Raw genomic sequence first — 25,746 nt, 5'->3', positions numbered from 1 at the left:
AAACTCGTTTCCAAAAGCCACCTTTGAGTCAAACAATGGTCTAGATAAACTAGTAAAACAAGTTTGTCTTGGATGTTGTGCTCTTTTGAAGAATTCAGTCAGCTTTGGGAAACAGACTCCGAAGGTCAGATTGGTAGCTATGTTTAGGATAAATCAGTAAACAATGCTGGACATCGCATGATTGATTTTTCAAGACCAATGACTTCTTCATTGCAAATTACTATTTTCACGAACATAAATGGTGTCTATACACATGGACCTCACCAGAGGGAATATACAGGAATCAAATTGACTACATCTGTGGAAAGAGACAATGGAAAAGCTCAATATCCTAAGTAAGAACAAGGTCAGGGGCCGACTGCAGATCAGACCATCAATTACACACATGCAAGTTCAAGTTGAAACTGAAGAAAATTAGAACAAGTAGACAAGAGCCAAAGTACAACCTTGAGTATATCCCACCTGAATTTAGAGACCATCTCAAGAATAGATTTGACGTGCTGAACACTAGTGACCCAAGACCAGACAAATTATGGAATAACACCAAGGGCATCATACATGAAGAAAGCAAGAGGTCATTAAAAAGACAGAAGAGAAAGAAGAGCCTAAATGGATGTCAGAAGAGACTTTGAAACTTGCTCTTGAATGCTGAGTTGCAAAAAAGGAAAAAATGGTGAAGTAAAAGAACTGAACAGAAGATTTCAAAGAGCAGCTTGAGAAGACAAAGGATAGTATTATGACATGTGCAAAGACCTGGAGATAGGAAAACAAAAGGGAAGGACACATAATTTTTCAAGCTAAAAGAACTGAAAAAAATTCCAGCCTCAAGTTGCAATACTGAAGAAGTCTACGGCGAAAATATTAAACGACGCAGGAAACATCTAAAGAAGATGGAAGGAATACACAGAATCATTATACCAAAAAGAATTGGTAGATGTTCAACCTTTTCAGGAGGTAACATATGATCAGGAACCATTGGTACTGGAGGAAGAAGTCCAAGCTGCACTGAAGTCATTGCTGAAAAACAAGGCTCCAGGAATGGACAGAATACAAATTGAGATGTTTCAACAAACAGATGCAGCACTAGAAGTGCTCACTCGTCTATGCCAAGAAATTTGGAAGACAGCTACCTGGCCAACCGACTGGAAGAGACCCATATTTATGCCTATTCCCAAGAAAGGTGATCCCACTGAATGTGGAAACTATCAAACAATATCGTTAATATCACATGCAAGCAAAATTTTGCTGCACATCATTCAAAAACAGCTGCAGCAGTACATCCACAGGAAACTGCCAGAAATTCAAGCCTGATTGAGAAGAGGATGTGGAGCCAGGCATATCATTGCTGGTGTCAGATGAATCCTGGCTGAAAGCAGAGAATACCAGAAAGATGTTTACCTGTGTTTTATTGATTATGCAAAGGCATTTGACTGTGTGGATCAATTAAGTTCCAACGGGCATTCTGGAACTTAATTGTGCTTATGAGGAATCTGTACACAGATCAAGAGGCAGTCATTTGAATGGAACAAGGGAATGCTGCATGGTTTAAAGTCAGGGAAGGTATGTGTCAGGGTTGTATCCTTTCACCATACCTATTCAATCTGTATGCTGAGCAAATAATCCGAGAAGCTGGACTATATGAAGAAGAACAGGGCATCAGGATTGGAGGAAGACTTATTAACAACCTGCTTCATACAGATGACACAACCTTGCTTGCTGAAAGTGAAGACGACTTGAAGCACTTACTGACGAAGATCAAAGACCACAGCCTTCAGTATGGATTACACTTCAACATAAAGAAAACAAAAACCCTTACAACTGGACCAATAAGCAACATGGAGAAAAGATTGAGGTTGTCAAGGATTTCATTTTACTTGGATTCACAACCTACACCCATGGAAGCAGCAGCCAAGAAATCAAAAGATGCATTGCATTGGGCAAATCTTCTGCAAAAGACCTCTTTAAAGTGTTGAAAAGCAAACATGTCACCTTAAGGAGTAAGGTATCCCTGACCCAAGCCATGGTGTGTTCAATCACCTCATATGCATGTGAAACTGGATAATGAATAAGGAAGACCAAAGAAGAATTGATACCCTTGAATTGTGGTGTTGGAGAAGAATATTGAATATACCACGGACTGCCAGAAGAAGGAACAAATCTGTCTTGGAAGAAGTACAACCAGAATGCTCCTTAGAAGCAAGGATGGTGAGACTACGTCTCATATACTTTGGAAATGTTATCAGGAGGGATCAGTCCCTGGAGAAGGACATGATGTTTGGTAAAATGGAGGGTCAGTGAAAAAGAGGAAGACCCTGAAGAAGATGGATTGACCCAGTGGCTGCAACAACAGGCTCAAGCATAGCAACAATTGTGAGGATGGCACAGGACCTGGCAGTGTTTCATTCTGTTGCGTGTAGGGTCACTGTGAGTCGGAACTGACTCAATGGACCTAACAACAACAAATGAGTAATTATTTTAGTTGTTCTTCAAGACAATGGTGTATGAAAATCCTTCCTGACCACAAATTTGTTTATCAGTTCTGTTCCCACACTTTTTTCTGTGGCAATGGCCATAAGATTTGCTATAAGAATTTTGGAAGTTCTTCTCATGTTTGGAACATTTCTGACACTCTAGTCAGAATGTTACCTGATCTGCAAATTGTATATTCAATAAACTTTAATTAATTTCTATTATTGGCTTAACATGATTTTTGTTTTAACAATTCCCACTCCAGAGAATTAAACCTCTAGGCTTCAGCCTGGATGGGAGAGGGACCGTGACCCAGACACATGAAGCACAAGGGGGATCTAGAGACCTGCCTTTTGAGCAGCTTTCAATTCACCTAATCCTCCTTATTTTTGACATCCTGAGTTATCTCTTGAAGTTCCTGAACCTTCTGAGGGTTCCAAGGTTTAAATGGAGTTTTTTCACTATCTGTGGCTTTGGTCAGGTACTTCTCATGCTGTGCTTTCCAGCTTTCAAAATGTTGCTGTTGTCTCCTTGTCCTGTGGGTTTAAGTAAGGGAAGAAGCGAAATTAGATGCTTGTAAACTACCATCTTAAACTCAGAGGGAATCCGTATGCTATAAATCTTCTGGCCATTCCAACCATGTTTCTCAGCCATCCCCTGCAACGCACTCCATTCTATTTTGGGGCCCCTTTCCACCTTCACACTCCGTATGGAGAAGACAAACGACCACAAAAGAGCCAAAGAGAGGTGCGATGTTGTGGGGAATAGAGGTGGTAGAGATGACATCCGTTTGATTTAATTTTGTCATCAAACGGTCTGCTCAGCACTAAAGCACTGGCTCGCTCTGGGAAAACTTCCATGGTGTGCCTTCTCCATTCTCCTTCACTAGTAAGCCAGGGCGACCGCCAGCACTTCCCAAGTTCCAGACCGCGCCCCCAAGAGCTCCGCCCTGCCCCGCGCGCGAAAGTAGCCTGTCTCAGCAGCTCAGAGACGTCCCGGCGGCCGAGTGAAGCGCCGGCATGTCAGGCACGCAGCTCCGATCCCCGCGCCCCTGCGCCCGCCAGCTGCGCGGTCTCCACGGCCTTGCTCTCCTGCTGCTGGCGCTGCCCCTCGTGACCAATGCCGATGCCGACTGCCCATGCGAGGAGCCAACGCTGTGCCGACCCATCCGCCACCACCCCGACCACGAGGTCAGCTCCTCTTGCCTGCCCTTCCGTTCTGGCCCCCAAGACTTGAATAGAATGTAGAGTAGAACCGAGCCCTAAAAAGAGGTGGTGTGGGCGCCGAAACCAGTTGTGACCACTCGTGGGATTTCCTGTTGAATGGTTGCCTTCATTTTACAGATGGGGAAGTATACTCGGGCAGAGAGGTTGAGTAACTCTTCCCAGGTCTCACAGTCAGTAAGTGCCTGAGAGAGGCAGGCAAGTGTTCACACTCAGATTTGACTGCAAAGGCAAATTCCTTTCATTACCCGTTTCTGCCTCTCCTGGTGCATCTCGGTGTAAAAGCAAGAAAGGTAGGAAAACTAGATGTTCTCTAAACAAAACAAAAAAATATTGCCATCGAGTGGAATTCCCACTCGCTGACCCTACAGGATAGAGTAGAACAACTGCCCCATAGGGTTCCCAAGGCGTCAATCTTTTCATTTGTTTACATTTTAAATATCTTTTTTAATTCTAATGGATGTATACCTAGGAGTGTAATTTCTGGATCTTAGGTTAGCCTTTTGAGGAACCATGGAACAGTTTTTCACAGGGCTGTGCCATTTTATGTTCCTATTTATCAGCAATATACAAGGTTTCCGTTTCTCCACATCTTCACCAAGCCGTGTTATTTTCCATTGTTTTGATTATAGTCATCCTATTTTTTTTTTTAGTGGGTATGAGGAAACCCTGGTGGCGTAGTGGCTAAGTGCTACGGCTGCCAACCAAAGGGTCGGCAGCTGGAATCCGCCAGGCGTTCCTTGGAAACTCTATGGGGGCAGTTCTACTCTGTCCTATAGGGTTGCCATGAGTCGGAATCGACTGGACGGCACTGGGTTTGGTTTTTGGTTTGAGTGGATATGATGTGGTATCTCATCGTGGTTTTGATTTACATTTCCCCACTGACTAATGATGCCGTTCTTCTTTTCCTATGCTTGTTGTCTATTTGTATATCTTCTTTGGAGAAAAAAAAAATCCTTTCCCTTTTTTAAAAAAACATTTTATTGTGCTTTAGGTGAAAGCTTACAGAGCATATTAGTTTCCTGTTCAAAAAATTTGTATACAAATTGTTGCATGACATTGGTTACAATCCCTGCACTGTGTCAGCACTTCCCCCTTACCCCCCCATCCCCTCCCTTTTTCGTGTTCCCCAGTGGCTTGCTTTGCTTTAGGTGGGAATGTAAAATGGTACAACCACTATGGAAAGTGCCTTATGGAAAACCATAAGGCACTTTCTTATAAAGCTAGAAATAGAAATACTGTATGATCCAACAATCCCACTCCTAGGAGCATATCCTAGAAAAATAAAAGCCATCACATGTTCATTGCAGCATTATTCACAATTGCAAAAGGATGGAAACAACCGAAGCAAGTACTCATCAACAGATGAATGGATAAACAAATTATGGTACATACACACAATGGACTACTACGCAACAATAAAGAACAATGATGAATCTCACAACATGGATTAATCTGGAGGGCATTATGCTGAATGAAATAAGTCAATCACAAAGGGACAAACATTGTATGAGACCACTATTGTAAAAACTCAAGAAAAGGTTTACACACAGAAAGAAACAATCTTTGAGGGCTTACCAGGGAGGGGAGGTGTAGGGAGGGGAAATCATCACTAACTAGAAGGTAAGACATGTGTTAATTGGTGAAGGGAAAGGCAATACATACACAATACAGGGGAAGTCGCACAACTTGACCAAGGCTTAAATCTTTGCAGAAGCAGACTGACACATCTTTCGCACCCAAGCAGACCGGTGAACTGCCGACCTTTCCATTAGCCAAGCACTTAACCACTGTGCCACCAGGGCTCCCTGTTCCAAAATAGCAAGATGTATTTCTTGGTTTCCAAGAAAATGAGGATTTACTTTGAAGGATCTCAGCACTCCCAGTGTGTTAGAAGGCAGAATGTTTTGCTTACTTTTATATTTCTATACTTAGCAGCCCTTTCAGAAACACTGGTGGCTTCGTGGTTTAGAACTACGGCTGCTAACCAAAAGGTCGGCAGTTTGAATCCACCAGGCGCTCCTTAGAAGCTCTATGGGGCAGTTCTACTCTGTCCTATAGGGTCGCTATGAGTCGGAATCGACTCGATGGCAAGGGGTTTGGTTTTGGGTTTTAGCAGCCCTTTCGTTACAGCACCTCAGAATCACCCAGGAAAGGTGGTAAAAATTGGTCTTTCAATAAATTTTCCTTCTACCCCTCCTAATAACTTATAAAGCCTTTTCCAACTTGACCAAACTCCATTATGGAGAAAATATTAAAACTAAAACCACATGACTGCCTAGAGTGTGGCTGTAGCAGGCATTGGACAACTTCTTGAAAATGGAAAAGCTTAGTCCAAAGAACAGATCTTTTGTGGAGACAGGAAGTGGTCCAAGCTCTCAATTTAGCAGATAATTACCTTTGAGGCTGGGGATTTAAATGTATGTGTATAAATGGTGGTGCAAGGGTTAAGTACTGGTTGCTAACAGAAAGGTTGGCATTGGAACCTACCCATCAGCTCCATGGGAGAAAGAGCTGGCGATCTGCTTCTTTAAAGAAATGCCTATGGGGCAGTTCTTCACTGTCACATGGGGTCACTATGAGTTGGAATGGACTCAATAGCAATGGGTTTGTTTGGTACGTGTCATTCACTAATGAACTATCAGTGTCCACTATAGTGCCTGGCAGAAGGGCGGTGTTTAATGGTTTTTGGATGATCACCACCACAGTCTTCTTGGTTAAAGTGATGATTAGGCATTGACATTTTGCACAAAATCATACACTGGTTTATTTAGCTCTTAATTTACTGTTGCTCTGGCAGGTCTTTGTTTTTGACGTTGGATACAAAACTTGGAAATATTATGACTGGTCACAGATCACAACTTTGGCAGCTTTTGGAAAATATGACTCAGAGCTTATGTGCTACGCTCATTCAAAAGGAGCCAGGGTAGTGCTAAAAGGTAAGTTACAGCTTTTACTGGATATGTAAATTGATGAATTTATATTTACCCCTTGTGATATTGTACTGTTCGTGCTAGTCTTGGCTTTCCAAAAAATTCCCTCTTTATGTTTATCTGGTATTTTTTAGCATACTAAAATTAATCTTGAAAAAAAAATTAATCTTAGATGCTGTTTAATTCATTGTACAAATACAAATATTTTTAAAGAGCTAAATAAACCAATGTCTGGTTTTGAGCAAAATGTGAATGCCTCATTACCAAGATAATCTTTGGTCATAGTCTACAATTTCTGCTTCTGATCTGAGAATGATTTCACAATTATTCATAATATTAATTAGAGAATCTGAGTAATAGCTATCTATTATTTTGCTATATTATTTCTCCATTTAGAAAACTTAAATTAGGGGCTTAGTATTTTAGTATGATGAGATGTTTTAAAGACATTTAGATCTCTTTGGAATAGATTTGTAAAGTAAATGTCATTTAACTATAAAAAGCATATTTGCACAAAAGATGTATGTTTCTCCCACAGGAGATGTATCTGTAAAGGATATCATTGATCCTAGTTTCAGAGCATCTTGGATAGCTCAAAAACTTATTTTGGCCAAAAAACAATACATGGATGGAATTAATATAGACATAGAGCAAGAAGTTAATTGTTCATCACCAGAATATGATGCATTAACTGCTTTAGTCAAAGAAACCACAGATGCTTTCCACCGTGAAATTGAGGGGTCACAGGTAAAAAAAAATTTTTCTTTTTAAACTTCGTATTTTCCCTATCAAATGTATTCATGAGGGTATGACTAATGGGATCTCAGTTTTGTAGTAATGGAATGGGAAAGAATTTCAGCATATAGATTGTAAAAAATTTTCTGGAACTTTAGAGAGTCTTACTAGAGGGATTTTAAGAAATTTTAAGGTACTCTCATCTCTAAATATCAAAATACAACACCGGGATTGCCCCATCTACTTGCCTTGCAGCAGGGTTAGAAGTACAGTGAGGCCTGTGAGAGCCAGAACTCCATGGGACTGCCTTGTTTCTCCTCTCCAAGTTTTCCACCTTTGACAGGGTGCAGTCTTACCACTTTTCTATCAGTCCTTTTAGTGGAAAATATTTGCATTTTCTTCTCTGACAGGCCTCCACCTTATACCGGTTATGGCTGCTGCAGGTTTTATTGTATTATATAGGCAGTGGGGTCAGCAGGAGTCAAGGCGGTCCTAGTACAAGTCCTGCTTTCAGCAGTCCAGGATGGGAACAGCTGTTGCCTCAGAGTAGAGGTAGTTCTAGGAAAGTGTCTTGTCTCCCTTATTTCATAGGCTCTGAACTTCCTATTTCTTGGAAACCCTATGGGGCAGTTCTACTCTGTCCTAACGGTCATTATGAGTCAGAATCGACTCAATGGCAGTAGATTTGGGTTTTTTTTTGTTTTGTTTTGTTAGAACTGTTTTAGTTCTTTACATGTCAAACCTTAAGTTCATATACTGTAAGCAGCCCTGTTTTCCTTGGGTAGCATGAGCAGAAAACATATCATCAAGAAAACATCTGACCTAATCTGCAGATTTGGTCATGTTACATAAAATTGTATGTGTTTTTCCACAGGTCACCTTTGATGTAGCTTGGTCTCCAAAGAACATAGACAAAAGGTGCTATAATTATACTGGAATTGCAGATGCTTGTGACTTCGTCTTTGTGATGTCATATGATGAACAAAGTCAGGTCTGGTCAGACTGTATTGCAGCAGCCAATGCTCCCTATAATCAGACATTAACTGGTAAGAACCCACAAAATGATCATTTATTAGTAATGTTAATCCTAGCACCTCAAGCATTAAGACAGCTTCTAGTATTTCTAATTTATTCGTATACATTTTCATACAGAAGTAAAATCTTAGATCCTGGCTTCGTTGTATCATGTCCTAATTGTTTTTGTCAGATTATATTTAAGTACATACTATTTAAAATTTGAAAAATAACAACTTTGTTCTGTTAAATTTAAAAGTAATTATTTAATTTAGGGTTTCCCAAGCTGTGTTTCTTGGAAGAGACAATAATTGTGCTCTATCAATGACAGGTTCATTGTTGCACACATTTGGGAAATGATGCATCCCCATCTCCTCTTGGATAGTTAACAGTGCACAATAACATTAAAGGCTCTGAAAAGCCCTGCAGTAAACTTAACGTTTCCCAAACTTACTTGTCCATGGAACCTTTACCATGGGAGATTGTTAATATATTGAAGAACACCACTGAATATATTTTGGGAAACAAAACAAAACAAAAAAAAACCCACTGCCTTCGAGTCGATTCCAACTCACAGTGACCCTATAGGACAGAGTAGAGCTGCCCCATAGGGTTTCCAAGGCCGTAAATCTTTACAGAAGCAGACTGCAACATATTTCTCCCACAGAGCAGCTAGTGAGTTCATATTGTCGACCTTTTGGGTAGTAGCAAAGCACTTTAACCGCTGTACCATTTAAGGAAACACTGGTGATATATTTCATGGGCTGCCTAGCTTGACTCCACTCCATTAAGAAAAAGCACAAAATAGAAATTAATATATAACATTGGTGAAAAATAGTGTTAGTACTTAACAGTCTGCCATCTAAAAAGTAGTTAAATCATGGCCTACTTGAGTTCTTCTTACAATTGTATCTTAGTTATATGATTTCAGGCCAGATTTTCCTTTTACCTTTTACAAATGTTGAATCGGAATATAATCTTAAGGTAGTGGTACACCTACTCTCTTAAAAATCATCTGAGAAAATTTACACCTATGGGAAAAATGTTAAACCTTCCCCCATAGGCTTGTATTTCTAGCATATAATGTATCTCTAGTATAATTTTACTTCTCTTTACTTTGGAAGCTATCTTAGGTGAATTTACTCTTCTGCCAGGTCCTCATAGCATAATCACAAGATTTCTGTCCTTTAACTCTTATAAGGATATTTAGACTTATATTCAAGATAAACAAACCAAATCCACTGCCATTGAGTCGATTCTGGCTCATAGCGACCCTATAGGACAGAGTAGATCTGCCCCATAGGGTTTCCAAGGAGTGCCTGAGGGATTTGAACTGCAGACCTTTTGGTTAGCAACTGTAGCTCTTAACCACTACAACACAAGGGCTTCCATATTCAAGATAGGTATGTGCAAATATAGAATTGATTTATTTAGTTCATTGAAGTGTAATAATAGAGATTGGTAGAGCTTCTAAGTATAATCTTTCACATAAGCTATTCTAGCAAATACCTGGACTTCTATTCTGAAATGTAAACAAGGATTTAATTGTTCTAATTATCGTTTATTATACATTTGGAGGAAGTTTCTAGCTTATAAATACTTTGTTTCAAATTGTAACATTTCTTACAGAAATAATGAAATTGTGAGTGACTTACCACCTAGTCCATACAAGTCCATTTAATCAGTAATGCATCTGAAATTAACAAATTTTAGTTGTCTTTTAAACTACACGTTGACCCATTTATTGTCAATACTCTAAGATTCACTTCTCCCATTCTTGTTTCTCCTTCTCTTCTTTATTTTCTGTAAAGTTTTAACTACCTTATTCTTGTTCTGGTGGGAAAATATACTTTGTAGTGCTGGGCAAGGAAAGGGATTGAATAGTTCCAGGAATTTGTTCATTTTTCTTTTTGTCTCCTATAACTACAGGTTATCTACTACAGCATTTCAGGGGAACTTTTTCTTATTCCCAGCTGTCATTCATACTTATAGGATATTTCTAAAGCATGACATATATAAGATATTCTGAGACCATCCCTGCCAGAAATGTTCAGACTTATAGGACTTTTTAAAAATTTTAGAATCTAGAATATCAACTATATCATGTCTCAACATTTAATAGACACAATTAGCACAATCGCCTGAAATATGTCATTCTTCCTAGATTAAATTTTGTTGAGTTTTTGCTTCAATTTGATCTCACTTGTTTTGAATGTTTTCTGTTGTTCAAAAAGGAATGGTTTATAAAAAAATATAGTGTTTATAGTTCTTAAGGGATCACTTCTATAATATCATATTAGAAGGACACTATATTAGTATTTTACATAAATTGTACTTTTTTTTACAAATTTAGATTCTAAGTGGTTGCGTAGTGTATATTAACCCCTTATCAGACATGAAGAGGAAAAGATCTGATTTTCCTGTCCCTTCTTGATTAGGATATGATGACTACATCAACATGGGCATTAACCCTAGGAAACTTGTAATGGGAGTTCCCTGGTATGGTTACGATTATACTTGTCTGAAACTGTCTGCGGTAAGAACACATCGTGTGCTATGTAATTTTTTCTTTCTACTGTTAGATTTTTTAAAACCTGATTTGTTTTACTAGAAAAATATAAGCTTCATTTAGAATTTCTGAAATATAGTTTGATACTAAGAAGTAGATATTTTATTTTTAATTATTTAGTCCCATGAAGCCTTCTGAATATCATACATTTTTATTTAATAATGAAATTCAATTTGAATTATATTCTGTATAGTCAGGTTATCTGTTTAGAACATAGATTTGATTTCTAACAAATAGTTTTTGATAATATTTTGTGATTTAGTTCTTAAAATTTGCTGAATTAACATGATCATTTTTGCATTTCTAGGATATTTGTACCATTGCAAAAGTTCCTTTCCGGGGGGCTCCTTGTAGTGACGCTGCTGGACGTCAGGTGCCGTATAAAGTGATCATGAAGCAAATAAATAGTTCTATTTCTGGAGGCCAGTGGAATGAAGATCAGCAGGCTCCTTATTATAACTATAAAGTAAGACTTTTCACAATTAATGAACATTTATTCTATTAATTGGATATTTTTATAATTTGATATTTGATATAAGAATTTTTATCAGTTTTCTTTTAGAGCATAACATACAGGAATAAACTTATTTTTGAATCTGTGGAATCAGGAATCTTAGTTTCTTGGGGAGCAATTCAAGTTATGCTAATAGTGGATCTGCTCTTCTTGGGCCACTTATTACTTTACATGATGCTATAAAATTTGCATATCATAAACAAGACTTCCTTTAACAGTTGACAATTATGTTATGATGACTGTTGCCTTTCCAGAGGGCTTCGATCCAAAATAGGTTTCCAGCTCTGGAAGCCTTCATTTCAAAGTAGCCTACAGATTCTGATGAGGCTTTTCCACAGGGAGGAGCAAGGCTGAGAATGGGTGATGCCTCATCATGGACTTCACAATGGAAAAATGGCATCATTTCAAGTTTATTTTATAATTCAAGTGATGCGCTATTGAAAAGACGAATTATAAATAATGTTGAAAATTAGAGACAGAAAAATATTACAAAAGAAACCTAAAGAAATATAGTAAATGAGTAGCATTTCTGTCAGTTGTTTGATAAATAGGAGTTGCCGTACTAAAGAGGTCAAGAAGAATTATAACTTTCATAATTTATCTTTAGCATAATCTTTTTCACACCTCACAAATCTAAGTACAATCTCTGAATTTACGTTGGATTCTGAAAACCCATTGCAGTTGGGTTGATTCTGACTCACAGCGGGATTCCGACTGTATAGGACAGAGTAGAACAGCCCCATAGGGTTTCCAAGGAGTGGCTGGTGGATTCAAACTGCTGACTTACTTTGGATTAGATTACTTATAAAACCAAAACCTAAGCTAAACCCACTGCCATCGAGTCAATTCTGACTCATAGCAACCCTATAGGACAGAGTAGAACTGTCTCATGGGGTTTTCAAGGCTGTAAACTTTACAGAAGCTGACTGTCACATCTTTCTCCCACAGAGTGGCTGGTGGATTCAAAACTCCAACCTTTTGGTTAGCAGCTGAGTGCCTTAGCACAGCACCACTAGGGTTCCTTGGGTTACTTATAAAGGCACCTTAAAATGATATAAGCAGCAAGGGCTTGTGTTCCTGACTAATAGTCTGATAACCATTTATAAGCTATGACTGCAAACACCACATTTAATAAATTTTAATTGATATACATGTATATGCCTACGTATCAATTATATAGAAAACTTTAGTGTAGGACTTCCAGCCAGCATGGTGCCAATAGACAGAAGCACCACGCTGTCCCTCCATAGCAGAGACCCAAAAAACTAAAACAGAGACATAACATCAGTCCTGGAACCCAAAGTAACAAATGAAGAGCTAAAGAACTCAGCCAAGCACCAAATAGAATAAGAAACTAACAGAGAATAGAGAGCGAGGAGAGATACATGCAGAGGTCCCCTATCAGCTAACACAGCACGGATTCACCATTTTGGACTCCTGTCAGAGATCGGCAGACAGGGAGCATGGGAAAGCAGCTTCACAGAGCTCCCAGCAGGAGACAGGGCACCCGGTAACCAACGATACATGCTTTCCCACCCTGCATCCTCTCCCTGCTGCTGTACCTCCATTTTTCCTGGCTGGCAGTGGTGGCTCAGCTGGCTGGGAAGCGCAGCATCCATGCCTCTTGGATTTGCCCTGCTCACATCGGAGATTGGTGGACAGGGAGTACGGGAAGGCAACTTCACAAAGTTCCCAGCAGGAGACAGAGCACTCGGTAACCAGTGATATATGCTTTCCTTACCGCCCCCCTTCTCTCCCCCTCCCCCCTTGGCCTCCTCTGCTTCCTGCCAGCTGCAGTCTCTTGGCCCAGAGGCAGCTACTTCGGCCCTGGGCCACTTGGATTCACCCTGCCCACATTAGCCAGCTCTCTGAGTGCCATTTGTCTGTTGCTAGTGTTGCTTTTCCCATTTCTTTTTTGGTTTCTTCTATGCCTCTCATCACCTCCCCCTCCTTTTTCTTGAACACTTGGCTCCGTATGGCATCTTTGCTTCCTCTTGAAAGGCTGTGAAGCAATGCTCGACCGCGGAACCACTCCCCCAGCCTGTGACACTATGCTAGTGGGATCCCTGGAGCTTTTTTTTGTTTTGTTTGTTTTCTTTTTCTTTTCGTGGCTTGGGAGCTCCTTCAAGCAGGGCTGCACTGCATGGCTTAGGAGCCACTCCCCAAGTCTGTGCAGCCACATAGGTGGAATCCCTGGGGGCATTTCTTTTTTCTCCTTTTTCCTTTCTGTCTTTCTTCGTTTCTCAGTTATCATCTCTCTATACTTACCTTCTTTTCCTGTCTTCTGAATATCTGGCGCTGTGTGACATCTATACCCCCTCTAGCCAGGTTATACTATATGGGAGCCACTTCCCCAGTCTTTGAAGCCACACCAGTGGAGCCCCTGGGCGCTTTTCTTTTCTTTTCCTTCCAAATTTTTATCTAGTTTTTTTTTCTCCTTTTTCCCTTTTTGTTTTTCTCCATTTCTCAGTTTCTCATCTCTTCACTCCAATGGTAAGCTCCCTTAGCATTTTTGTTTGTTTGTTTTTGGCTCCTGCTTCTCTCTCCTCTTTCCCATACCCATATTAGCTCCACACATCACAACCTCCACCCTCCTTCCTACCTACCCGCACTGTGCACCAAATATCACACCCCAGAGCAGCACAGGAACAGCCTACCAGAACCTGCCCAACACTGATTCCTGGCCCACCTTGTCGACCCTAGTACATGCTACAAACAACCCAGCCCAGCCCCTCCCCTTCAGCTGGACCTGCCCTGCTGCACCATAGCTGAGCCATCAGACCTGGCCACTGGACATGGAGGTGAAAAGTATCATAACCACAGACAAGTAAACAACAAAGAATGCTCAGCCCACCTGCTGAGACATAACCAAATAAAAAAAGCAGGATGAAACAAACAGATCTATAATCAATAAACATAGAAAATAACTACTGAATGTCCCAAAGACAGCAGACAATATCAAAACATACAAAAACAGGACAGGATGATTCCAGTAGGTGTCCAAGATAAAAACACCAGGTGACTTTCTAGAAGAAGAAAAGGCACTAGAACTACCTGATAGGGAATTCAAATCTCTAATATTCACAGCTATCTAAGAGTTGAAGCAAAAAGCAGACAGAAATGAGGAAAAAATAAATTCATGGAAAAGGCAGAAAGCTTTAGTGTAGAGCTTTCTAAACATTAGAATCTAGAGTATACACCTATTAGTTAAAGTAGGCTGCATGGTAATCCTGTCTTTGCCAAACAGTATTTTATAGAACTCTGTTAATATTACACTCACACAGACACACATCCACACTTATTCCATGGCTGAATATATTTGGAAAACACTGTATACTGTATGTCCCTCTTGGAGATATATAATGTAAAACAGTATATTAAGGGATCTAAGAAGTTCTGCAAGGAGCTCTGTTAGTGCAGTTGTTAAGTGCTAACTAAAAGATTGCCAATAGAAAGGTTGCCAATTTGAACATACCAGTGGCTCCATGGCAGAAAAGATCTGTTGATATGCTCCTGGAAATATTACAGGAAGCCCTATGGGCAGTTATACTTTCTCCTATAGGGTCACCATGAGTTGGAATCAGGACACAACATCAAGTCCTGCAGTACATAAAATGGTTTAATTGTTTAACATAGAACCCTGTTTCACAGCACTCTTAGAAACCAGTATGAAGGACAGTGTTCTATGATATCAGTTTGGTAAAACCAAAATAAAAGAAAGCCAGCTGCTGTTGAGTTGATTGTGACTCATGGCGACCCCATTAGTTTCAGAGTAGAACTGCGCTCCATAGGGTTTTCAATGATACCATGTGGTGTGGTGTCTACAGGTCTGTTCTTTCAAAAGGTCTACAAGTGATTCAGATGTGTGCCTTGCGTGACAATCATTGGATTAGACCAAGGGAAAAATTTTAGGGGATGAGAAGGACCTTGAATGGAGTATATTAGAAGGCTCATTTGTGTAACCTCTGCTGCTGTTAAGTGCCATAAGCAATAATATCTATCATATACAGAACCATGGTGTAATAGAGGTTAGAAAGTATTGTGCCCTAAAATTTTTATTGTTTTATTGGATCCTTTTTAAATAATTGGATTTAAGAAACATTTTTCCCTCTTATTGTACTGAATACTTTAAATTTCCATTTTATTTGTATAGGATTCTGCTGGCCGTTTTCATCAAGTGTGGTATGATAACCCTCAGAGCATTGCTTTAAAAGCAGTATATGTAATCCAGCATGGTTTACGGGGCATTGGTATGTGGAATGCAAACTCTCTGGATTACTCTGGACATCCCGAAGCTAAACAGCAGACTGAAGAAATGTGGAAAGTCTTAAAACCAAAGCTGTGACAGAGATAAGCAACTTTTGTATGAGTATCTTTTGTCAAACTATTAAGATTTAGAAAAATGATCTTTGTAAATAGATCTGGTTTCTTAAGGAGATAAATGTATGTGTACATTTTGATCATGCTGCTATATGCTTTCGTTATTAGTATATCCAAGAAAGAGATAAAGAATTAAGAGATGTTTTGATTGTTTGAATTTGAAAACTATGCACATATTAATATCTTTAGTGCACCAGGAACCCAAAGGTAAGAAACAGGTCAACTTCCTATATTAAATATTCCTCTGTAAGATGTTTTAACAGTATAGCTCAGTTAGGAACAATGGATTTTAGAATTTTATTATGCTAAATTTTTTCTATGGTAGTGAGATAATAAGCTATAAATCAATGTTAATTTTTAAACATGTATAATTTGAACAGGAAATTGTTTGCTTAGGATATTTTTTAAAAACAATCTTTCAGAGCAGTTTGCTCTGTACATTTTTTTTCAGTAATCTTAAATATGAAAACCCTGGTGAAGTAGTGGTTAAGTGCTACTGCTGCTAACCAAAGGCTTGGCAGTTTAGATCCACCAGGCGCTCCTTGGAAACTCTATGGGGCAGTTCTACTCTGTCCCATAGGGTCACTATGAGTCAGAATGAACTCGACAGCAACGAGTTTCTTTTTTTTTTTTTTACATGGAAATGCACTGGGTTTGGTTTTTTGGTTTAATCTTAAATGTAAAGCCTGGAATTTAGTGTCTCCTCTTTAGGGTTATCAAACCCATGAAAATAATTTTTCTGCTTCCTGACTCCATACAACACTCATGTTCTCTGGGGCACTTGAGTGAGGAAGAAAAAAAAAATCTATAAAAGATGAAAAGTGCTCATGAAATAAGACAGCTTAGTAATATTTTGAATTAGTCAGAGATACCTAATATTTTCCAACTAAACTAAATTTTGGTGAGGTTATATCTGAGATTTTACAATAGGAGTAACTCAGTGTGGAAGCTGATTCAATGCCCAGTCATTTATCCTTCAAATTACTCAGGTTTTTTCATCATGGACATCTATTAATTTATTTCTTGCTTGGTTTGTTTATATGGTCAATTTTTTTTCTTTTTCTACATTCTCATTTTACTTTTAATTATCTAAAGACATTGATTGGTTTCTCAAATAATGATTCTCTTTCTAAAATAGTTATTTCTTCAAAGAACTTATATATATAAGAAGTCTCAGTTTCTTTCTCAAGGCAATTAAGAACGTTTTGCTGCCCTTATATTAGATCCTGTAAATACTTCGATTGAAAGCCTGCATCCTTGCTCTCTGGATTTTCATAAATACTGTCTTCCGTGCACATTTCCCTCCCCCACCCCCACCAAATTAGAATAAATGATGATTCAAGCATCTATTATGAGAAAATTATATTTCCTATTGTTTATGAAAAGCAACTGTTTTCCATAGCATATGTTGAATCACTGTTGCCTTTATATTTCCAAATTAAATTTCAAAAACTAAGTTCTTAGTAGAGCTGCCCCATACAGTTTCCAAGGAGCCACTGGTGGATTCAAACTGTCGACCTTTTGGTTAGCAGCCGAACGCTTAACTGGTGTACCACCGGGGCTCCTTCTGATCTCTGGATACATTAAATAGCAAGTTCAAAACCTCCATTTTCTTGTAGATTTTCAGAGTTCTAAAACACTGAACATATTAAATATTTACATGCAAAAATTTATTAAAATGTGATGAAATAAATTTTTTCTTTATAGTTGGATTTTATAGTCATGTTTGCCATTAATTTTTGAGATAATTAAAAAATGAAAATAATTATAACATGTAATACTGTAAAATAATATGAATAGACTTGAAATCTTCAAAAATAGCTAAATAGCCACGATTTTGCTTTATGTTACATCTAATATTCCCTGAAACACTTTGTACTTCCCGCAGGAAGTATGAAGAAACATAAACCCTAGGCAATAGTTCATCAAATCCGTTCAAATAAATATTTAAATTTTTTGACAAAGTTTGAATTGATGTACCTAATTGAGATTGTAAAAATGTACTAATTTTCTTCTGGGCCTGTTCTACTTTTGATATGTGTAAATCTGAAACAGCTTTTTTTTTATTTATGAAAAGAATAACCTTTCGAAAATAAACCTCATCTTACCCTTCTAAAAGTTATAATTCTCATATAAAAAAGTTTTTCTTAAATGCGTTAATTGTTAATTGCCTTTACTACCACTGAAAATGCATAGGTCAGAATCCTGTTTAATAAGCAAGTTTATTTACTGGTAGATATTGTCAGATAATTTCCTTTATTGGCATATAGAAATAATAAAGTTAAACTGTCCTAAAAACCAGACTAACAATTTTAATTTTTGCTGCAGATTCAAAATCTTTTGTTCACAACGTATAAAGAAAGTTAGAAAAATAAGGATACAGTGAAATCCATAAGAGCCGGAATTCAATGGGACTGTCTTGTTTTTCTGGATCTTGTAAGGTTTCCCTTTTGACAGGATGTGGTCACCATTTTCTCTCACTCTCTATTAGTGGAAAATATTTGAGTTTCCTTCTCTGAGAGGTTTCTCCCTCACACAGGTTTTGGCTTTTGCAGGTTTTACTGTAATAATAAATTTTGAGCCCTTAGGAACTGAATTGGTATTTAAAGAATATAGTAGTGTGTGCTCTGTGGCAAATGCTCTTCTAAGTGTATTAACCCCTTTGATTCTCCAAAAATTTTATTGAGGGAGATACTATTATTTCCCATGTTTTACAGTTGAGGAAAAAACTGAGACTAAGAGATTAAGTAACTTGCTGAAGACATGAAACTGGTAAGTAGCACAGCCAGGACTCAAACTCAGGCCATCTGGTACCATTAAAAAAAAAAAAAAGCATTGCCATCGAGTCAATTCCGACTCCTAGGATCCTACAGGACAGTAGAACTTGGATTCAAACTGTCGACCTTTTGTTTAGCAGCTGAGCTCTTAACCACTGTGCCACCTGGGCTCCATCTGGTGCCACAGCCTTTGGTATTCCGAGTATCGTCTGTGGATCAGCAGCATTAGCATTGCCTGGCAGCTTGTTAGGAATGAACAATCTCAGGCTTCTCTCCTGATCTACTGAGTCAGATCCTGCATTTTAACATAATTCTTAGGTGATAGTTACAGTGAAGATGAGAAGCACTGCCTGTGCTTTACTATCTTAAATGTATATGGTTACAATAGGCTAGGTTTTCTGCACTTTAGTTCTAAATCTTAAAGGCAGGGCTGTTTTGGGAAGATCATTCAGAAATCAATAAATACTTGTTATAATGCCTACTATGTGCCAACCAGGCACTATAGTTATAATGTAGGATTTTTTTTTTTCCAGTCTGTAGCTGGAAGCTTGGTTTTCTTTTTGTCTTTACTGTTTTCGTACAAATAATTCTAATTTTGGGTCAAGGTATTACTAAATAATATTTATAAGGTAAAATATACAAAGATGGTAGAATGTAATGTGCAAGCTTTCCAGAAGGGCACAAGAAAGTCATAACTGAAGGCTCTGCAGTATTTTAGTTACTCCTTTCCACCTACCCAACTATCCTTAAGTGTACAAAATATCCCTTTTCGACATTGGCTTTCTTTCCTTTTCTTAAATACACACTGAGCTTGCATTCATTGAACAAGTTATGCCTTGAGTCCATACTGTGTACACATGTTAAACTCTTATTTGTTAAAAAATTGTTCTTTTGCCCTTTTTTCCTTTTCTGTATTTTAAATTTCTCAGTGCTGAGCCAGGGCTTAGCCTCAAGTATGCTGCTAGTGAATATTACCTAGACTTATGCTGTCTACTCTGGTAGCCACTTGCCACAAGTAGCTAAATGAACTAAAATTTAAAACTCAGTTCCTCAGTCACACAAGCTACATTTCAAGAGCTCAATATCTCATGTGGCCAGTGGCTACCATATAGGACAGTGCAAGTATAGAACATTTCCATTATCACAGAAAGTTCTATTGAACAGTGTTCATTCCAGAAAGGGGACATTCTATATCATAAAGCTAGTTCTGATAAAGAGGTGAGTTTTAACAGGTAACTGAGATAAGATATATTGGAAGGAAATCATGTTTGGGGGAAGAATTGAATTAAAAAAAAATTTAGTTTGAAATACCTGTGTGTAATGTCCAATAACTGTGGAATGGAGAGACTGGAGCATGAGAGCATATAGAGCTATAAATACAGATTTAGGAATTCACCACCATGTCAATAAAAAATGCACTGTTGGTGTGCATCATCAAATGCTTACAGACAGGTAAAAAAGAATGTGTCACTCTAAAAGATCTTACCGATTTTCATGTTTGCTTACAGATAGATGAAAAAGTATGTCACCCTACCAGATCTTATTGATTTTCCCTCCTTTCCATGTGAACCTCCTCCTTCTTCAGTAATAACTGTTTCCTTTATTGCATATTGAGAGTAAGTATGATGATTATAGGTGTAAGTATAGACTATTCTGTGAGGTAGCATTAAATAATGTTAAATCATATAAATTTTATACTGATTACTACATATGTTTAGTCAGTAATATTTCATTTAAAAATATACTATAAAGTATAAATATTGCACTTACGATTTAAGTACAACAAGAAAAACAGAAGATGGGGAAAGAGCATACAAATGGAGCTAAATGAAGGGTAACATTTAAAATAACTGTATAGCTGCTGCCCCTCCACTTTTACCCTACACCTATTAACCCAGCAACAGGCATCCCAGGGTTTTCTTCCAGTTCAAAGATGGATGGATGGATAGATGGGTGCTATATATAGACAAACAGACAGGCAGGCAGACAGACATTTAATAGAAAAATAGATAAATGATAGACAGGTAAATTGTAGGCAGGTAGGCAGGTCCCTAGATGGCACAAACAGTCCACATCTAGCTGCTTACCTAAGGGTTGGCAGGTCAGGCCCACCCAGGTGCAGCATTGAAGAGGGGCCTGGTGATCTGCTTCTATAAAGACTGCAGCCAAGGGGACCCCATGGAGCACTTCTACTCTGTCATGTGGGGTCACCATGAGTTGGAATCAACTTGAAGGCAGTATGTTTGCTTGTTTTTTTAGGGGGAAAAAAAGATTCAAGTACAATAACTTTGGGCCCAACATAAATTTACCCAAAGAATTAAACCAAAAAGTATACACATAATTTTTGGAGCTTTACCTCATTTCTACAAGTATATGTAAATAGGGAAAGAACCCACTGGCATGTGTCTTGAACTATGTATTTTATAAATCCCCTTCTGCATCCTTATATATCCCTGTTAGAAATGACTCCTCAGCATTTTTCATAGTGGTAAATGCTATACTACTCCAACAAAACATACTTTTGGGTAAAAATTAGTCTTCCTGTTTTAGGCCCTTTTAAGTTTTATACTCCAGATTTTGGGAGATTAACCATCTGTAACTTACAGACATTGATGAGTATGAGTTATAATCACTTTAAGACAGAAGATTATTGAACAAATGAAACAAGTAAAGAAAGAAAGAAAATATCTGGAAAGAATTAGAGAAGAACTAATAAAAAAAGTTGAAAGACTATTTGAACAAAGAAAATTGAAGCAATATAATCGTAAAGTTTATAATGCAACTTTTACCACAATAAAAGTAAGCTTAAGTTTTACAGAATTGATGCTTTGGGAATAAATAATAAAGTTATAATAAATGTTTATTTCACTGTATGGTTTAAGTGGTACGTTTCGGGAATAAATAATAAAGTTATAATTAAAGTTTACTTCACTGTTACGGCTTTAGTGGTACACTATTGCACTAAGTTCAGTATAGAAAACATGAAATCATTGTTCAACTCTATTTTATACAATAAACACAATATGCTTTACTTTAGGTTTTTTAAAATTATAATTCAAAAGTTCGTTATAACCTATATCCATTTATTTGTTCATTCCTTCTATTCATTTGTTAAATAATTATTTATTAAGTGCCTACTGAATCCAGCCACTGTTCTAGGGGCTGACGAGACACTGATAGGCAGACACAGTCTTGTCTCTGCCTTCATAGAGCTCACAGTCCAGTGGGAAAATGATAATCAAGTTAAGCAGTAGTGACACATCCTGATGAATGCTATGATATAAGAATTACAGAATTCTATGGATAAGTATGCATGGGAATAACACCTAAATTTGAAGGAAGAGATCAAGAAAGATTTCCAGGAAAACGTGTTAGATGTGCTTGGATCTGAAGTGTGCTTCCTCTTGGAAGGAAGCAGGCCTTCAGGCATGCTTTTCCCTCTGCCATCTACTTCTCCTCTTCTACCCTGTACTCCCACCCCCTCTTTCCCACTATCATTAAAGCTCAGCTTAAATATAACTTATTCTGGAAGCTTTTTTGATTCTCTTAAACTCCCTCATGTGCTTAATTTTTTGGTATGTATCTCTGCTTTCATCAATGAAAGGAAAGAAAGGAGAGAGAGGAGGGAGGAAGGAAGGAAGGAAAGAAAGGAGAAAGAGAGGAAGGGAGGCAGGAAGGAAGGAAAAGCAAGTGGTTTTCTTGCAATAGAATTAGAAACAACTTTGTTAGGACTGGTGGAAATGGAAAGATGAACCAGGGTGGAGAAAGTATAGCATAATGGCTTGGGAGATGTTAAATGATTTGAGAGGCCTGGATTTTGGGTTGTTTTTGAGGATAAAAGGTATATATGGAATTAACTGGTTTTAGTGTTCTCAGTTGCGATGCAATGGATTTCTCACCCCGGATCCCTGCACTGAGAAGCTCCTGGAACCAGGAAACAGAGAGAAAGAACTGTAACACTAAAGGCAGTGAGAAGCAGCAGCAGAGACCCAGCAGCAGGAGATGGAGCGGTGGGCTTCCGGGCCCACAAGGAAGAAAGCTGAGTGCCTTTGGGTAGAGGCTGGGAAGAGGCAGTCCTGATGAAAGAACTGTATCCTTGAGTGTTGCTGAGCCTAAACTGTAAACTATTACTTCCCTAATAAACCCCATAGTCATGAGTTTGGTCTGTGAATTCTGTGTGGTTATTGCAATGAATTATCAAATCCAGCAGAGAAGTACAGTACTGTGGGAGAGACGGTTGGTGTCAGAACTGGTAAAGATGGCAGAGAGAGCAGGTATGTCTGACTCTGCCTCGTAGGAGTCAGCCTTAGGCTGTTGATCTTGATTCTCCTTCCCAATTGTAAAGTTAGAGGTCAGACACTGCCCCCAAGCCATTTTTACAACATTTTTTCCTGAAATGGAGAAACAAATCACCAACTTTATACGGAAAGGAAAGAGGTCCCAAATAGCCAGAGCAATACTGAAGAACAAAGTAGGAGGCCTCACAGTTCCCAATCTCAAAACATACTATACAGCCACAGTAATAAAAACAGCCTGGTACAGGAACAATGAATGACACATAGACCAATGGAATAGAATTGAGAACCCAAGAGTAAACCTATCCATTTATGGGCAGCTGATTTTTTTTTTTTGTTGTTGTTGTTGTTTTTTCACTGCTTTAAAGATATTTATTTTTTTAAATAATTTTTATTGTGCTTTAAATGAAAGTTTACAAATCAAGTCAGTCTCTCACATATAAACTTATATACACCTTACTACATACTCCCACTTACTCTCCCCCTAATGAGTCAGCCCGGTCCCTCCTTTCAGGCTCTCCTTTTGTGACTGTTTTGCCAGTTTCTAACCCCCTCTACCCTCCCATCTCCCCTCCAGACAGGAGATGCCAACATAGTCTTAAGTGTCCATCTGATACAAGTAGCTCACTCCTCATCAGCATCTCTCTCCAGCCCATCGTCCAGTCCAATCCATGTCTGATGAATTGGCTTCAGGAATGGTTCCTGTCCTAGGCCAACAGGTTTGGGGACCATGACTGCCGGGGATTCTTCCAGTCTTAGTCAGACCATTAAGTCTGGTCTTTTTATGAGAATGTGGGGTCTGCATCCCACTGCTCTCCTGCTCCCTCAGGGGTTCTCTGTTGTGCTCCCTGTCAGGGCAGTCATCGGTTGTGGCTGGGCACCATCTAGCTCTTCTGGTCTCAGGATGATGTAGTCTCTAGTTCATGTAGCCCTTTCTGTCTCTTGGGCTCATAATTACCTTGTGACCTTGGTGTTCTTCATTCTCCTTTGATCCAGGTGGGTTGAGACTCATTGATGCATCTTAGATGGCTGCTTGCTAGCATTTAAGACCCCAGACGCCACTCTTCAAAGTGGGATGCAGAATGTTTTCTTAATAGAATTTATTTTGCCAATTGGCTTAGATGTCCCCTGAAGCCATAGTCCCCAAACCCCCGCCCCTGCTCTGTTGACCTTTGAAGCATTCAGTTTATTCAGGAAACTTCTTTGCTTTTGGTCCAGTCCAGTTCTGCTGACCTCCCCTGTATTGAGTGTTGTCCTTCCCTTCACCTAAAGTAGTTCTTACCTACTGTCTAATCAGTAAATAACTCTCCCTCCCCCCCTCGTAACCACAAAAGAATGTGTTCTTCTCAGTTTAAACTATTTCTCAAGATCTTATATAATATTTGTCCTTTTGCATCTGACTAATTTCACTCAGCATAATGCCTTCCAGGTTCCTCCATGTTATGAAATGTTTCACAGATTCGTCACTGTTCTTTATCGATGCATAGTATTCCATTGTGTGAATATACTATAATTTATTTATCCATTCATCCGTTGATGGACACCTTGGTTGCTTCTAGCTTTTTGCTATTGTAAACAGTTGGGCAGCTGATTTTTGACAAGGGATCAAAGTCCATTCAATGGGGAAGAAATAGTCTCTTTAACAAATGGTGCTGGCAAAACTGGATATTCATTTGTAGAAAAATGAAACAGGATCCATACTTTACACCATACACAAAACTAATTCAAAATAGCTCAAAGATCTAAATGTTAAAACTAAAACTATAAAGTTCCTGATAGATAACACAGGGACAAAACTATGAGACCTAATTTTTTAAAGAAAAAGATTATCAAACACAACTACAAATGCACAAACAAGAGAAGACAAATTAGATAACTGGAATCTCCTAAGAATTAAATACTTACATTCATCAAAAGACTGTATCCAAAGAGTAAAAAGAGAACTTACAGATTAGGATAAAAACATTGGGAATGACATATGAGATAAGGGACTAATCTCTAAAATATATAGAAAACTCCAACTCAGGACCAAAAGACAAAAAATCTAACTAAAAAATGGGCAAAGGATATAAAAAGACACTTCACCAAAGAGGACATTCAAGCAGCCAACAAATGCATGAAAAGATGCTCACAGTCACTAGCCATTACCAACAGAAATGGAGGAGGGAAGAGCTTTCAGGAATAGATTTATCATGTTAAGGTTGTATGTTAACTGTTGTTCACATGTTTATACTAGTATAATATATAGCAATTGTAAGTTGAGTAATGTAACACATGGTGTCTTAGTTATCTATTGCTGGTATAACAGAAATACCACAAGTGGATGGCTTTAACAAACAAACACTTACTCTCTCACAGTTTAGGAGGCTAGAAGTCTGGATTCAGGGTGAAGCTCCAGGGGAAGACTGTCTCTCGGCTCTGGGGGAAGATCCTTGTTATCAATCTTTCCCTGGTCTAGGAGCTTCTCAGCACAGGGACCCTGGATCCAAAGGATATGCTCTGCTCCTAGCTCTTCTTGCTTGATGGTAATGAGGTCCCCCTCCTTTCTGCTCACTTCTCTCTTTTATATCTCAAAAAAGACTGATTCAAGACACAACCTAATCCTGTATATTTTGTCCTGTCTTATTAACATAAGTGCCTCTAATCCTGACTTATTAAAATCATAGAGGTTAGAATTTACAACACATAGGGTAAACACATCAGCTCACAAAATGCAGGGCAACCACACTGGGAATCATGGCCTAGCCACATCGACACACATTTTGGGGGGACACAATTCAATCCATAACATGTGGTAAAAAACTAAGAAATCACCAAGAAGAAACATTCAGAAGAAG

General features: G+C 38.5%; 1 protein-coding gene across 1 annotated transcript; it reads left to right on the top strand.

Annotated features, from left to right (window-relative positions):
* Positions 1-3,459: 3,459 nt before the first annotated feature.
* Positions 3,460-18,135, top strand: CTBS (chitobiase). The gene is made up of 7 exons (XM_064282169.1): positions 3,460-3,659; positions 6,493-6,631; positions 7,164-7,372; positions 8,235-8,406; positions 10,813-10,910; positions 11,251-11,409; positions 15,611-18,135. The coding sequence occupies exons 1-7, from the start codon at positions 3,489-3,491 to the stop codon at positions 15,800-15,802; spliced, it is 1,140 nt and encodes a 379-aa protein (XP_064138239.1). The 5' UTR covers positions 3,460-3,488; the 3' UTR covers positions 15,803-18,135.
* The last annotated feature ends 7,611 nt before the right edge of the window (positions 18,136-25,746 follow it).

This window comes from Loxodonta africana, chromosome 3 (genome assembly GCF_030014295.1).
Source record: "Loxodonta africana isolate mLoxAfr1 chromosome 3, mLoxAfr1.hap2, whole genome shotgun sequence".
NCBI classification, from domain to species: Eukaryota; Metazoa; Chordata; class Mammalia; order Proboscidea; family Elephantidae; genus Loxodonta; species Loxodonta africana.
Note: the sequence above shows the minus strand (reverse complement) of the source record. Positions and strands in the feature narration are given on the sequence as shown.